Here is a 15,650-nt window from a genome sequence, read left to right as displayed (position 1 = left end):
TAGGAAATTCTAAATTGATCCAAAGATGAAAATTTCAAGATGATATTCGTAAGTGAAGGCCTACAGGCTTTTTCATTACAGCTGGAGTCTGATTAGTGTAATAAAATAAGGTACTCATCGACCGAATTTAAAGAAAGTAGTTTTCAAATCGAATTATTCGAAAATTGGTCCTCTCGATGCGGTTCACCGAGTCGCAGAAGTAGAGCTTGTGTTTTACCCTCGTCAAGTCACCAGTACCTACTTCTCTGAGTCGTAAATAAAAAATACATAATTTATAAATAGGTGTCTTTGATGAACGAGTTCTCGATAATTACGAACTACTATTGAATTATGACATTTATTCGGTCGTTTATTACTGTTGGTACAATTTCATGGCAGATTTCTTATCGCAAGTTGAATGCAACAAAATGCTGTGTAGTGAGTAACTGTGTGTACTCGATTACTCGTTACGAAATCGAGTTTTGATCGCGATAAAATACGGTATGTAAAATGTCGTCATCGGAAGTTGCTAGGTGCTTGGTGATACTGATAATATACTCGTAGTATCTGATATTGGGATTGGATTACCTAGCGGAGAGTTATCAGCATAATACGTACAATTTTTACGCGTACCTACTCGATATTAAGTTTGCTAAACGTTGACAGTGACACTCGAGTTTGATACTCAAAAACTGTCATTGTAGCCTAGCGGTCAGCTTAAAGCTCGCGTTAAATTAGCCTACAACTACCTATATGCCTATCGTAGCTGTGTACTATTCAAGCATAGGTAGATAGATAGGTAGAGGTAGGTAGAGGTACTTCTACTTGGAGATACAAGGTATACACATTGACCAGCTCACCGGCTACTGCGATGCGCCTGCAGTGCTAATATAACAGCTGACAACTGGTTTCGTTCATCGATATAGGTAGAGGTACTCTTATAATACCTAATCGTCAATTACGGCGTACGCTTACGAGAACCTAATGCGAATACTGATAAGCTGTACAGCCAATTCCACCGATACCTGTTATTTTTTTCGGTTGTTTTGTTTGATTTTGTTTTTGTTTTGTTTGTTTTGCTTTCTTTTTTTTTCTTAAATCGCTTTATCGGTGTGTCTCTCAGTTTGCGATTGATGCTCGTTTGGACGCGTCATTTCGCATCACGCCGCCGCCGACGTGCGAATTTTATCGAATAAAAATTGATCGCGGTCGCGTCGCGTCGTCGGTGTCTGTGTCGGTGAAGTTTCACGTGTGTTATCTACTCTGCCCTAATTTTTTCCATTATTTTCGTTATGGGTTTTTAATTTTATACGTGTATTTTAATCAATAGGTGAAGAAATATAATTATGTCAGTATCGATATGCCGTCTACCGCCGGATACCCACGAATATCAGCATACTTTGGTGAGTTATTTGCACCTTATACCTACAGGTAGTTTATCTTTTTATTGCTAGAATTTATGTAAAATTCCGCTGGTCAAGTGCCAATTCGTGGAAAAAAATATAGGTAGGTACATTTTCATCGTGAGAGAAAATTGAATTTTAAGCTAAATTCAAAAATTTTGGATAATATTTAATTTTTTTGAATTTTTATTTTTTTTTTTTAATATTTGTTGGTAGGTATTCTTTTTTGCGAATAGTGATTATTGATCATATAGGTGACCAAAACTACCAAAAGGCAAAATCACAAATCAAAATTTAATTTTCAGTCATCATTAATAAATTTCTAAAAAACTCGAAAATTAATGAATTAAAAAAAAGAGTTTTTCAATGAAAAAAATGGAAAATTAGCTAATCGTAGTTTAATAAACTTAATAATTTATTTTCCATCTGTTCTTCTTACGTTAAGTGCTTAATCAATACCTAAAAAACCTAATAAAAAAAAATATTTGGAAAAACAAGAACTAAAAATTAGGTAGGTAACCTTTTTAAAATTAATTTTAAAAAAAGATGAAAAAATCACGACTTCAAAAATTAATTGTCGACCTGGGCTATTGGCATCAAAATCCAAGATCACTTTTAGGGTTCAATTGACGGTTGAAAGTTTGCAAATCGTTTATTTTTGGGTAAATTTGTGTTTTGAAATTCTTTCCCCTCAAATATTTCGCATTAATTATGCCAAAGTATCAAAAAGATATCGCTTCTCAAATTTGGGGAATATTTTGGAACGAAGTAGTATCAATTTTTGAATGATTACCTGTTGCCAATTCCTCGCGAGATATTTTTCCAATTTTAGAAATTACATCTTTCGATTTTCTTACACGATTAATGCGAAATATTTCAGAAGTAAAAAGTTTTTTTTTTCTCGAGACACGGATTTAATAAGTAAAAATGAGCGATTTGCAAATTTTCAATTAGTCAGTAGAACTCTAAAAGTGGTTTTGAATTTCGATGGCAATAGGTTGGGTCGATGCAGAATCTCTGATACCTACTATAGATACCTAATGGACTGGCCTATTCAACCCCAAAAAAAGGTCGTTCTCTCTTTGAGCACCCATGTTACCCTTCCTGGGGCACCTCCGATGCTGAAAAAATTTTCAACTCAAAATGAAGGTTTCCACCAAATTTGATCGAAATCTTCCGACTTTTTTTCCTCGGCATCCAACTTAATAATTATATCTTGGTACTTTGAACATCGAGAAAAGTGTGAAAAATACAGAGAATTTATTCGCGCATTTTTTGTGCGATAGAAAGTTTTTGTCGCGAGTCCATTCGAAATTTCGCCCGAAGAGTTTTTTGAATTTTGACATGGCGAATTCATTTCTGATCAGGGTAATTCCACGTCAATTAGACCAAGAAGTGGTAGGTGGGTTCGGCGATTTTTTTGAAATTATTCCTGTGGAAAGACTTTCCGAAGGGATGATCAATGGCGCAAATCGCAGCCCTCTGTCCATTTTTAAAGGCAGCCAGGGGCTGTCAAAGTTTTCAGAGAACCTAAAATATCATCCATTTCAGCAGTGGATTACTCGATAACCGCGATACCTACCAAAATGGAACTTGTCCCCATAATTAGGGGGTTTGAAAGGCTTTTTGATGATATCATAAAAATCAGTGTTGCCACTTTTTTTCGTACAAAAAATTAGCTCAAAAAGTTTCGAAACGTAGTTTTCATATGGTTCCGACTTTCAAAAATTCTGAAAAAAATATATTATCGACAACTTTTTACGCTGAACAACATATTAAAAAATTGGGATGGTACCATGTCGCAAAGTCGATTTAAAAAAATTTAAACTTTGCGAAAAAATGTGATTTTTTGATTTAAATCATGAAAAAAAGTTTTGATTGGTAAAGTTGACTCATTTGACCCCTATTTTTACGTATCAGTTGAAAAAGTTGAAAAACCCCTTTCATTCGGTGAAATTAACTCATCACAAAAAAAGCAAAATTCAAAAAATAAACAAATTTTTATTTTTTTGCAGTGAGTGTGATTTTTATCAACTTTTTCATAAAATACGTCAGAAAGAGGTCAAAATAAGACAACTGAATAAATTCAAACTTTTTTTGATGTTTGGAATTGAAAATTGAATTTTTTTGAATTTTGATTTTTTTGTGATGTGTTCATTTTATCGAGTGAAAGGGGTTTTTTCAACTTTTTCAACAGATACGTACAAATAGGGGACAAATGGGTCAACTTCACCTATCGAAACTTTTTTTCATGTTTTAAATCAAAAAATCGCATTTTTCGCAAAGTTTAAATTTTTTTAAATCGACCTTGCGACAAGTTACCATCCCAATTTTTTAATATGTTGTTCAGCATGAAAAGTTGTCCATAATATATTTTTTTCAGAATTTTTGTGAGTCGAAACGATATAAAAACTACGTTGTGAAACTTTTTGAGCTAATCTTTTGTACCAAAAAAATGGCAACACTGATTTTTATGATATCACCAAAAGGCCTTTCAAAATCTCTAACTATGGGGAAAAGTTCCATTTCGGTAGGTTTCCGCGGTTATCGAGTAATCCACTGCTGAAATGGATGATATTTTATTTTTAAGTTCACTGAAAACTTTGGCACCCCCTGGCTGCTGTTAAAAATGGGCTTGAGGGCTGCGATTTGCGCCATTGATCATCCCTTCGGAAAAATTTTCCACAGGAAAAATTTGAAAAAAATCGCCGAACCCACCTACCACTTCTTGGTCCAATTGACGTGGAATGACCCATCAGAGATTTACCCCGAGGTTACTGATTCTTCCGAAAATTGCAGGTTCTGAGGGTCATAATCGAGCCAATGGTTTCTAAATTTCCATTTTTATGACGTTTTCAGACTAATTCGAGGTCGTTGTGAACGAAAATGACGTCTAAATTGAATCTCGGTCCAATTCGGGGTAATGAAAATTTCCACAAAACAAACGTCAAATTCTTATAAAAGCAACCAGCCCTCCAAAAGAACGCAGGATTTCGTTGGCTCATGTCGAAAGGAGTCCTCCAGTCCCCAAAACGTGGCATTTTACTAAAAAATTGAACTCTCACATTTACTATCTTTCCCATTGATATTAAAATGGGACCTCAAATTGCTCAAATTGTGATCGCGACGAAATGTGATTAAAATTACATTTTCCTGCGGAGCATGGTCACTTTAGGTAATTTTTTGAATGGATTTTGATTAAAAAGCTTGATAAAAATTTCCTGTTTTAGTTCTTTATATTATGTACTTAGGTTCTGTTTCGTTTTAGTCCATGTTTTCGATACAATTTTGAATTAATTAGTTTATGAGTTTCATTCAATAAACATGCATAAAATTGCCCATGAATTGTAGGCTAATGGTAAACATTAACATGGTAATAATTGTAAACATGCAACAATAACTTCATCTTAAAGCTTATAACATTCGTAAATGTGCCAATTTTAAATTCAAAATTGACTGATTTGCTCATGCATAACGTGTGTATAGTTTTGAAACATATATTGAAATAATTCGTGAAATGGGATCCATTGGTATGGTACATTGTATTTTTCTGTTTCCCTGAAAAAAAAAACTCGAGTGGAAATTTTGGCGAAAATTTATCCCAATCCGACAAAATTTTTTCATATTGCTACATTTGCATAAAAATTATCCAATTTCGCATCATCGTCGTTTTATAGCTAACAGTTGATTCACCTAAAATTGAAAAATTGAAACATTCAATTCCTTAATTAGGGTACCTATACACTGTCTCGAAGAAAGTTTTTTTGTTCTTTCAAAATTAAGCATCTAAAAAAAAAAAAAAATTCTCGAAATCGGTAGGTATTCGTATTATCAAACGTGATTTACGTAATGACGAACACTGTTTGTATTTACATTCGAATCAAATAAGCAATAAAGCTCGGTCGATTATGAATTCTTTTTATTTGCTTTACTAATCGTTGAAATGACTTTTACGAGCAGATTATTAATTTAATTCCTCGATAGATAAATAGGTGTGTGGTGTGTATTCTTTCGCCATTCCCATTCGTATCGTAATAAAATAAAAATTTCAAAAAATACACCTGGCTAACTTACCTAATGATAATAACGATTTGCATTTCATTAATTAGTAAACGAATACACGAATTGCTTAGGCTATGGCAATAAGGCAAATCCAAAGGTGTCGAATTCCGAATTCGTATTTTTTAAATATTTATTTTCGAGCCAATCGTGTATTGTTTCTCGGTTCATTTGCGTTAATTTTTTGCAATAGTGTGAGATATTATCTTGTTCACACTTTTTTCTCTCTCTTTCTCTGGTAATATACATACATACGAAAGAATTGTAGCCTCTCTCTGCGTCAAGTTGCAGTAAAAAAAAAAAAAAATTGACGAAATCACGTATGAGGTATAATTACAACGTGCGCGATTTCGCGTATATCCACTATATCTACATAATCAAGATTATAGAGTATACATTTAATAAGCAATAGGTAGGTAAGGTATCTCGTAAAATTTTAATCATTTTTAATACGTTCGTACGTAATGGTGTAATTATCGTTTTATAAATATTCCTATACTACATATAACTCTCGAGGCGGAGATAATCTTCGGCTCTTTAACTTCAACGTGTCTAACGACGATATTTGAACAGTGCAAATACCTACGTTTTTCCAAGGTTTTTTCTTTTCTTTCGATATATAAATTGAGAAGAATCCGCTGCAACCTGCGGCTATATACGAGTAATATTTTACAGCCGCCTATGAGCACATAATACCTACGAGTATGTGTGTACAAAAACCCATGTAGGTAGTAGGTACCTACCTATCATCAGAATTTGGCAACATGGTACCCAATGTTATTTCGTTTTCGACTTTCGTCAATGGTAAAAGCTCACTCTTGGTTGATTTGTTCCCAAAATAAACGATCTAATGACCGAATTTCTTCTTCTTGAAAAACGTTTTCAAGGAAAAGGCTCGCAGCTGTTTCAGTTCGTTTATTTCATTCAAAGGGCAAAGGTGAGAATTTCGTGCTCACGTAAACAATAAACACTGATATTGGATGTACGATTGCTGTATTATACTTGTAGGCTTTAATGTGTACTATGTAGATTCGATGGTGTTTTTTTTTTTTTTTGAATAAACGTATCATCATAAAAGCGATTTAGATAAGTTCATTTAAAATAGCTTGTCGTTATCACACATTGCATTGTCTTTTTTTTTCAAAATGCTTATTCTTGGGTAGGTGTCTTTATCATATCCGTGTTAATTCAGCGTTACTAATGTTGGCGTATCGCTTTTTCGTTGATTACTCGTATAAATAGGTAGGTAAGGTACGAGACTACTTATTAGGTATTACATATCCGATGTGTTTTTTTTTGCATTTTTATCCATACGAAGTGTTTCATTTTACGAATCAAATATCTTCGAAATTAATGACTCATGAAATGCATCATTATGAAAGGTTTTATTCGCAGAAATAAGATCAAGTTTGATCAAGTGGTTAAATTTTAGCTTCAGTGGTGTCCTTGGAAGGGAGGTAGGGGTTCTCAAAGAGGAGAATTTTTGGGGAAATCGTGATTTTTTTTACTCAAGTTACCCAATCTGTTTTAGGGAAAATGATCCAGTGCCAAAAGATAGTGGATATTTGAGATTCTGCGTCGACCTGGGCTATTCTATTGGCATCAAAATCCAAAACCACTTTTTAGAGTTCTACTGACTGGTTGCAAATTTGCAAATCGCTTATTTTTGGGTAAATTCGGGTTTTGAAATTTTTTTCTTCTCAAATATATTTCACATTAATTCGACCAAAATATAGAAAGAGGTTTCTGAAAGCGAGGAAATATTTTGAAACCTTTGCCATATTTTAAAAAATCAAGAAAATTAGCCAAAACGCCAAAAAATTATCAAATAGTTTCTAACTTTCAAAATTGGCAACAATGGTCAACAATTAGCACTAGCAGGTTCCAAAATATTTCCCCAGTTTCAGAAATGATGAAATTTCGAACCGAAATATGTATTATCAAAATCAAAACCTTTGTCATTCCATATCATTGGACTATGGTACCTACTATCCGAATTTTGTCGTGATGTCAAAATTTTCCTGGTTGTCAAAAAAAAAAAAAAAAAAACATTGGTGAATAATATTTAAAAATTGGCTTAAGAAGTTGTAAAAGAATCGAACTCCTTAAAAAGAATTTAAAGATTCGGTTGCAACTCTCTTAAAAATGAGTTGAATTGAGTTGATGACTTCACTGCAGTCCAAAGGTCCAAAAATTTCAATTTTTCGCACAATTCCACAGAGAAAAAATGAAAGAATGTGCAAAAAAAATACTAATCCTCAAGACATAGGTATGTCAAAAAGGCATGGGATTAATAAAGTATTTCTTAGGACCCAAAAATTGTGAAAAATTTTCCAAAAATGGTCGAAAAATGTGATAAGGCAGCTGGGTCATTCCACGTCAATTGGGACAAGAAGTGGTACGGGGGTTCGGCGATTTTTTTGAAATTTTTCCTGTGGAAAGACCTTCCGAAGGGATGATCAATGGCGCAAATCGCAGCCCTCAAGCCCATTTTTAACAGCAGCCAAAGGGTGTCAAAGTTTTCAGTGAACCTGAAATATCATCCATTTCAGCAGTGGATTACTCGATAACCGCGATACCTACCAAAATGGAACTTTTTCTCATAGTTAGGGGTTTTGAAAGGCTTTCTGGTGATATCATAAAAATCAGTGTTGCCACTTTTTTTCGTACAAAAAATTAGCTCAAAAAGTTTCAAAACGTAGTTTTCATATCGTTTCGACTTTCAAAAATTCTGAATAAAAATATATTATGGACAACTTTTTATGCTGAATAGCATATTAAAAAATGGGTGCAATTTATCGTTACTTTAAAAAAGGGGTTTAGCACGATAACAGTAGTGGGTTATCACGATAAATAAGTATTCACGATGAAAAAGAGGATTGCACGATAAAAAAGTGTATTTCACAATAGAAAAATGTATTGCACGATTTCCTAAAAAACGAACGATAAATTAGGTGGTATCCACGATATATATGATAGTAAGAACAATAAAAAATAAACAATTTCCACGAGAAGTTTTTGACAGATGGAACGATAAATAAGTGATGTCCACGATAAATAAGGATAAATAAACGATAAATAAGTGATGCCCACGATGAATAAGGATAAATGAACGACAAAAAGTAAAAGATTTTTGCGAGTGAATAAAAAATGAAGTGTTCTAGTAGGTACCTATTGCAATAAAGCTTTACGAGATAAAGCCGGATGACCTCGTTTATGTTTTTGACCCAATGGGATGGAGTTTGCTGCCAAGGGAGGACTTGGAAAAATCACAGATTTTTAATGAAATTACAAAAAATTCTATTTTTTTTACCTATTCAATGGCCTTTGCACCCCCTCTTCTGGGTTTCAAACCAAAATAACGTCAAAAATGAATTCTGGAGCCCAAAAAACGTACATATCGATACCCCGCCACTCGACTCTTCCAAAATATTTACCCCTTTGCACCCTCCTCCTGGGGCCCCCATTTGAGGTTCGAACCAAAATAACGACAAAGTTGACAAAAATGAATTCAGCGCCTCAAAATACCTGTGTATCAATAAGATTGACGTCCAAATTTGCATTCAGTTCTGAAATATGATTATTTGACACCCTAAAAAATGAATCTGTCCCACTGTGTGCCAGTGTTTTCTTTTGTTAATGAAAAATATCGTGCTAATCAATGAAAAATATCGTGTTTATCAATGAAAATTATCGGGCTAACAACCTTTTTCAATGGTTGAAAAATGCTGTGCTTACCACCTAAACTACCGTTACTATGCCACCTTTTATCGTTCAAATGGTTATCGTGCTAACCACCTTTTTTATCGTTCGATTATATATTTCCCTTAAAAAATTGGGATGGTAGCATGTTGCAAAGTCGGTTTTAAAAAATTTAAAGTTTGCGAAAAAATGCTATTTTTTATTTAAAACTTTAAAAAAAGTTTTGATAGGTGAAGTTGACCCATTTGACCCCTATTTTTACGCATCTGTGGAAAAAGTTGAAAAAATTCTTTCACTCGATGAAATGACTCCCTCACAAAAAAATCAAAAATCGAAAAGATTCAAAAAATGAACAAATTTTCATTTTTTTGTTGTGAGTGTAATTTTTATCAACTTTTTCACGAAATACGCCTGAAAGAGGTCAAAATAAGACAACTGAATAAATTTAAACTTTTTTTGATGTTTGAAATTGAAAATTGAATTTTTTCGAATTTTTTTTTTTTTTTTTTGAATTTCTGGGAGACTTCCTCGCATATGGCTCATTTTTAAGTCGAAAGGCTAAAATTTTGAGAGAATTTTTCCTCATAAAAAGTAACAACTTGAGAGGAAGGAGCATTAAACAACGAAAAAATGTCATTAGGGTCATTCCACGTCAATTGGACCAAGAAGTGGTAGGGGGGGTTCGTCGATTTTTTTGACATTTTTCCTGTGGAAACCACTTCCGAAGGGATGACCAATGGCGCAAAATCAAAATTCGAAAATATTCAAAAAATGAACGAATTTTGATTTTTTTTTGCTGTGAGTGTAATTTTTGTCAACTTTTTCATGAAATATACGTCAGCAAGAGGTCAAAATAAGACAACTGAATAAATTTAAACTTTTTTTGATGTTTGAGATAAAAAATTGAATTTTTTCGAATTTTGATTTTTTTGTGAGGAGTTCATTTCATCGAGTGAAAGGGTTTTTTCAACTTTTTCACGTAAAAATAGGGGTCGAATGGCTCAACTTCACCCATCAAAACTTTTTTTCATGTTTTAAATCAAAAAATCGCATTTTTTTGCAAACTTTATATTTTTTAAAATCAACTTTGCAACATGTTACCATCCCAATCTTTTAATATGTTGTTCAGCATGAAAAGTTGTTCATAATATATTTTTTTCGGAATTTTTGAGAGTCGGAATAACGATATAAAACGAAACTTTTTGAACTAATTTTTTGCACGAAAAAAAGTGGCAACACTGATTTTTATGATATCACCAAAAAGCCTTTCTAAACCTCTAACTATGGGAAAAAGTTTCATTTTGGTAGGTATCGTGGTTATCGAGTAATCCACTGCTGAAGTGGATGATATTTTAGGTTCACTGAAAACTTTGACACCCTCTGGCTGCCTTTAAAAATGGGCTAGAGGGCTGAGATTTGCGCCATTGGTCATCCCTTCGGAAAGTCTTTCCATAGGAAAAATTTCAAAAAAATCGCCGAACCTCCCTACCACTTCTTTGTCCAATTGACATAGAATGACCCTGCTATAGCTTTGAGAATCGTCTTTTTTAGACACAATCGGTGTTTCGTATAGAGTTTGGGCGCAATTTTGAGACTTCGCATTCAAAAGGGTATTTTGTGAGCCCTACATCAATTTTCGAAAAATACGATTGGGCAGCTATACAACTTTGGGAATTCTCTTTTCTAGTCAGAAAACGAGTATCATAGAGTTTGGAAGTGAATTCGAGTCTGCGTGTTTAAAACGATATTTTTGGGAAATTTTTTGAAAATTTTGACCCCAAAATATCCTTTTAAATGCGTGAACTCGAAATTGCGCCCAAACTCCACGAAACACTATACTTATGACTAGAAAAGACTATTCCCGAAGTTGTATTTTTTGACTATTTTTGGGAAATTTTTCGAAGATCACTATTTTACTTTTTTGGCACATTCTTCCATTTCTTGGCGGAATTTTGCGAAAAATCGAAATTTTGGTACCTTTGAAGGGCTGTAGGGTCCGACCCTATGGGGTCTTCAAAACCTCGATCCAGTGAGAAAATCTTCAGGTCGCCTTATCACCTCTAACTTTTCAAGACAGGGTAGCATTGACATTTTTGTTTAAAATTTCCATCTTCGATTGTGTTTTCAATCGAATTATTTTTCTTTCCATTTTTTTGAGCCGATCCGTCAATTGTTCTCAAAAATTAATTGTGTGAGATAAAAAATATTAAAATTGAAAAATATGCCTATGTAATTTTAAAGAAAAAGTGAAGCTACGTGGAAAAAAATTCAATCAATTCATCATGTTCGTTTCGTAGGGTCAGAAGCACTGAAATTCGTGTGGCGTTAAAAATCTCTTCGGTGCGTAAAAAATTCGACGATTTGACTTATGAAAATTTCATTTATTGGGAAATTATGTAAAAAATTATTCAAATACGTTCCGGTGCATGATTACGTGTGAAGTGTTATTAGCAAACCATCGCTAGAATTTCCCGCTTGTGCCTTCGGTGTGGCGTGTCTCAGTATCTGTGTAAATACGAGTACGTATCTACGAGTAAATACTGTGCACAGTGATTCCAATGGCAAGGTGGAAGGTCATCTCGGCATCTTACGATTTGTACATTGTGTACAGAGTTGTTGCAGGCAGGTCCAATCATACCGCGTACTGGTCCTCGTTAAATACGTAACAGCATCAAATTCTATACTTATGGTTGTAGGTAATATGATAACATCCTTTGTAAACATACAACATATTTTAGCTGGTGAAAAAAAAAGAACGAAAAAATTGAATAAAATTACGCTCGTGCAGATTTATTGGTGTGAAAATAAGGCGTGGTCCTGGCAAGCAAATATTGAAAACTGAGATTAAGGCATTACCTTGGATCTGGAATGGAGTTCTTCTACAATTTGTGTCAGAAACTCGTTAAAATGACATAACAACATGAAAAAAAATTTTTTTTAATTTAAAAATTTAAAACCAATAACCAATTAATAGAAATTATCAAAAACTACGTAGTAAGTTGCAAAAAAAGCATCGATGCTAAAAAAATATTACTTGAGCTATGAGAAAAGCGTTGACTGGATGTTTTTGATATGATCATACAATCACCCGACTGCAAATCTTGATCAGGGGTGCCAAACTTCAATCACCCTTCACTATTCACCTCTGCGACATCTTTGGAAGGTGACCAAAATTTGGTACCTATTTCTGATCAAGATTTATTGACTCTTTGCCTTGTGATGCAAATCAAAAAACGACGATTTCCGAAGTAACCAGCCTTGCTCGTATCAAGCAATGAATGAGGATCTTGAGTGAATGGCACTGAGTAGGTGTCTGTGAGCTAAAATTTTCGGAGTTGGCCCTTATACGGTTTGGAGATGGGACCGCCGCCGCGCTGTGTCTATGTCTATGTCTTTCTCTATGGAAAACCTGCATCATGTGCTGTCGAATACATCAAATATTGCAATAAATGATTGCGACGAACAGATGCCGAAAGATGAGCAGCATTAGCGAGCAGATTAGCGAATGGACTGTGGACATGGACACAGAAAATTAATTGGATAAATTGATACGTCCCGGTTACGTGTCGCATTTAAATGCGTATGGCATAGGTAAAGATAGAGGTAGAGGAAGAGGAAGAGGTACATCGCATAGACCATAGACGTTATAAATTTCTCATATTTACTGCATGTACACTGTACAGTACATGTATATGTGGTTGCTTATGATGTTATGAATGACCATATCGTACAATACAGTATACACAATACGCGAGTACGATATCAACGCCTCGCCCTCTGTCTCTATCCGAAAAGGAAGCCAGCAATGACCACGTTTTTCTTCACGTACACGTACACGTAGGTATTATAATATTGGATGATCGGCGGGCAGCAGACGAAAGACGAGATCGCATTTCAAATTGAAACTAATACAAGTCGCATACTCGTAATTCGTGTGCGATTGTCCGCAGTTAGCGATTAACCGAGCGCGAGCCTCGGTTACCAATAACTATAATTTTCACTCGGTCAGTGCGATTGCGATTGCGAAATCAGCATATTTTCTGTCCTTCTTATGTATTTTGGAGCCTAATGCCCGCGATGTGTTTTCGATCAATCGCTTCGTCGTCGTAAGAATACTCGTAGCTGATTAAGATATCGTCGAACACAAGTACGAGTATGTACGAAGAAGATGTGGATACGGAATGGGAGGATTTCGACAGATTGGTGGCCGAATACAATACTCGGAAACGTAAAGTTCTAGCTTCGCCGGTTTTTCAACGTAGACACGTAGACGACTTGAGAGAGCCGGCGCTAGGGGCCAGACATCAGTCACAACAGACAGCCTTCTATCCTTGCCCGCCGCCGACCAACGTCAACGATGACTTTCTCTCGTACGAAGATCTGGCCGTAAGTTGAGCCTTCATCTCATCGGTTACATAGCCACATAGGTGCTCTTCGACTTCGAATGTTGCCCAACTCTCTTACGACGAAGTTGAAATTGGAAATACCCGAGTCGCGCCTTAACATGGAAATCCAAATGGCGGGTCAGAGGTCGCGAATCTTTTAATACCTATCTATGTTGCAGCTGCATTCGATTGCGTTATTCTTTTCCTTTTTTTTCAGCATCAACGCTGCAATTAAAGTAGCTACACATTATACAATCTGATACTCGCGTATTTACGATATCAAATCGAAACATACTTACGCCTACACGTATATTATATCTACCATTTAATGCTTACTTATACCTACCTCTACTCTATAGTCGCGAGAAGAATATCGTTCGAAGGTCGAGACAGTGCGAAAATGTGTAATCCTATAAAAATAAACTCATCGTGATCGTCCTGAAATCCAACTCGTCATTTGAGAAAGAAAAAACATCGAGCACCTCGCCGCATAATCTGTTGAAAAATCTAATCGAATTATCTTATAAGCGAAGCTCTTCCACTTCTGTGAGAAACTTTTCGTTACCTAATTTCACATTTTTTTACTCTCGAAAAGTGCCTTAAAATTAATAAAGCCCATAATTCCTATCTGCTTTTCTTACCAAAAATTGATCGACTCAGCCCCGCCATTGTCGTGCTTTCGAATCGAGATTATTATGCAACTTTTTCGTGGATGATCGCGAAATCAATTGACCCTGCATCATTTCTATTTTATAGTCTGATGAAATTCTAATAGAACGAGGAGCATCGAATTTTTTTCTTATCTGAATCAATGATGAAAGAATCCGTCCCTCTCTTGCTGAAGGAAAAAAACAGCTACATAGATAGCTTCATTTTTTTAAAATCAATGTTCAATATCATATAATTCCTCCACTTTTTTAAAAGAGTGCGGTAATTTATAAAGAAAAATTAGGCTCAATTTTTAGATTTCAGAAGTCATTTTTCCACACGTTGTACATCATCCTGGCATCCTGGAGGAACACTTTGAACGTTTTTTAATAATGTCAGTTCGCATTTTTTTAATGAAAGAACAAGCTGTAGAGTCCCTGGAAAACCTAAAAAAAAATTAGTGAACTTGGCCCTTCTGAAAAAGTTAGGGAGATTTCAAAGAATTTTACAATTTCTACTTCAAAAACATGGAATTTTTGTACCTGCCTAATTAAAATCGTACACCTACATTTCAAAATCAAGGCCATCCACCTTCTTCTTTTATACTGAAACGTTCAAAAAAAACTCAAAAGAGTGAACTCCCTCTGAAAATTTTCAGGGCTATCGAACAAAAAAAATTGGGAAAATGTCCAAAAACGCATTGGCCGAAAAAATCTCTTCAGGTGCTAAATTTCATTGTTAGATTTTTAACTAATTTTTTCGAATTTCAATTTCATATTTTTCTTATGCAAGAATCAAAGTCTGCTCAAATTGAGGCAGACTGGCAGAGAGCAGTTTGAATAACATCTTATTAGTCCGGCATATGGCAATAGGTGTAATTGCACCCCCCCCGCGCCGATCCTCCGGGACAACTTTTTTCTTGAAGGGGACATCCTAAGGAACATTTTAAAGCAAACTTGCCCAAAAAAAAGTTGGTCTTACTTACAAAATAGCGGCCATTTTGATTGATCGACAGGTCAGCTGAAATTGCAGATTTCGCGTTTCAACATAGGAATTGCACGAAATTTTTCAAACATTACAGAGGTAAATCGAAAGATTATGCAAAAATTTATCACCTGTCCAAATTTCAAGTGCTAAAGTGCGTTTTTCGATGTTTGGTGAATTTTTAAAAACCGAATTTTGGCCAAAAATGAGGGAAAAATCAAAATTTTACCAAATTGACCCAGAACGCTGGAATTTGGGATATACCTTATATTCGACATGCCAAATCGATTGGAACCGGTTTCAATCCGTTTTGAGCAATTCTGGAGCCTCCAGCATATTTTTGAAACTCGAAATTCCCACAAAATTCCATCAAATTGTAGTTGTAAAGCTGAAATTTATTCTAAAAAGTAATTTCAATACGCTACGAAGTACTGCGGATGAATTTCAAGTCATTTTGGAGCTTCCAGCGACTTTTTGAAAATTCCTGAAG

At 34.8% G+C, this 15,650-nt stretch overlaps 1 protein-coding gene and 1 long non-coding RNA gene across 4 annotated transcripts in view; one reads left to right on the top strand and one right to left on the bottom strand.

Annotated features, from left to right (window-relative positions):
• The first annotated feature begins 842 nt into the window (after positions 1 to 842).
• ClC-a (chloride channel protein 2) overlaps positions 843 to 15,650 on the top strand; it is a 33,570-nt gene continuing 18,762 nt past the window's right edge. The window contains exons 1-2 of one of the 3 annotated variants that reach the window (XM_065361927.1): positions 843 to 1,228; positions 1,310 to 1,382. In XM_065361927.1, coding sequence (XP_065217999.1) covers positions 1,326 to 1,382 — 57 coding nt within the window. In that variant the 5' untranslated portion in view covers positions 843 to 1,228; positions 1,310 to 1,325. Of the gene's footprint in view, positions 1,383 to 13,298; positions 13,530 to 15,650 lie in introns of those variants that run through there. The other 2 variants (XM_065361926.1, XM_065361925.1) reach the window with 2 other exon arrangements.
• On the bottom strand, positions 11,510 to 14,594 carry LOC135843892 (uncharacterized). Its single transcript, XR_010558400.1, has 3 exons — positions 13,875 to 14,594; positions 12,000 to 13,753; positions 11,510 to 11,881 (listed from the first exon to the last, which is right to left on the bottom strand). It is a non-coding gene; the product is annotated as an uncharacterized LOC135843892 (long non-coding RNA).

The sequence above is a fragment of the Planococcus citri genome, chromosome 4 (genome assembly GCF_950023065.1).
Source record: "Planococcus citri chromosome 4, ihPlaCitr1.1, whole genome shotgun sequence".
In the NCBI taxonomy this organism is placed as follows: domain Eukaryota; kingdom Metazoa; phylum Arthropoda; class Insecta; order Hemiptera; family Pseudococcidae; genus Planococcus; species Planococcus citri.
The sequence above is the reverse complement of the archived record's forward strand: the minus strand, read 5'-3'. Positions and strand labels throughout refer to the sequence as shown.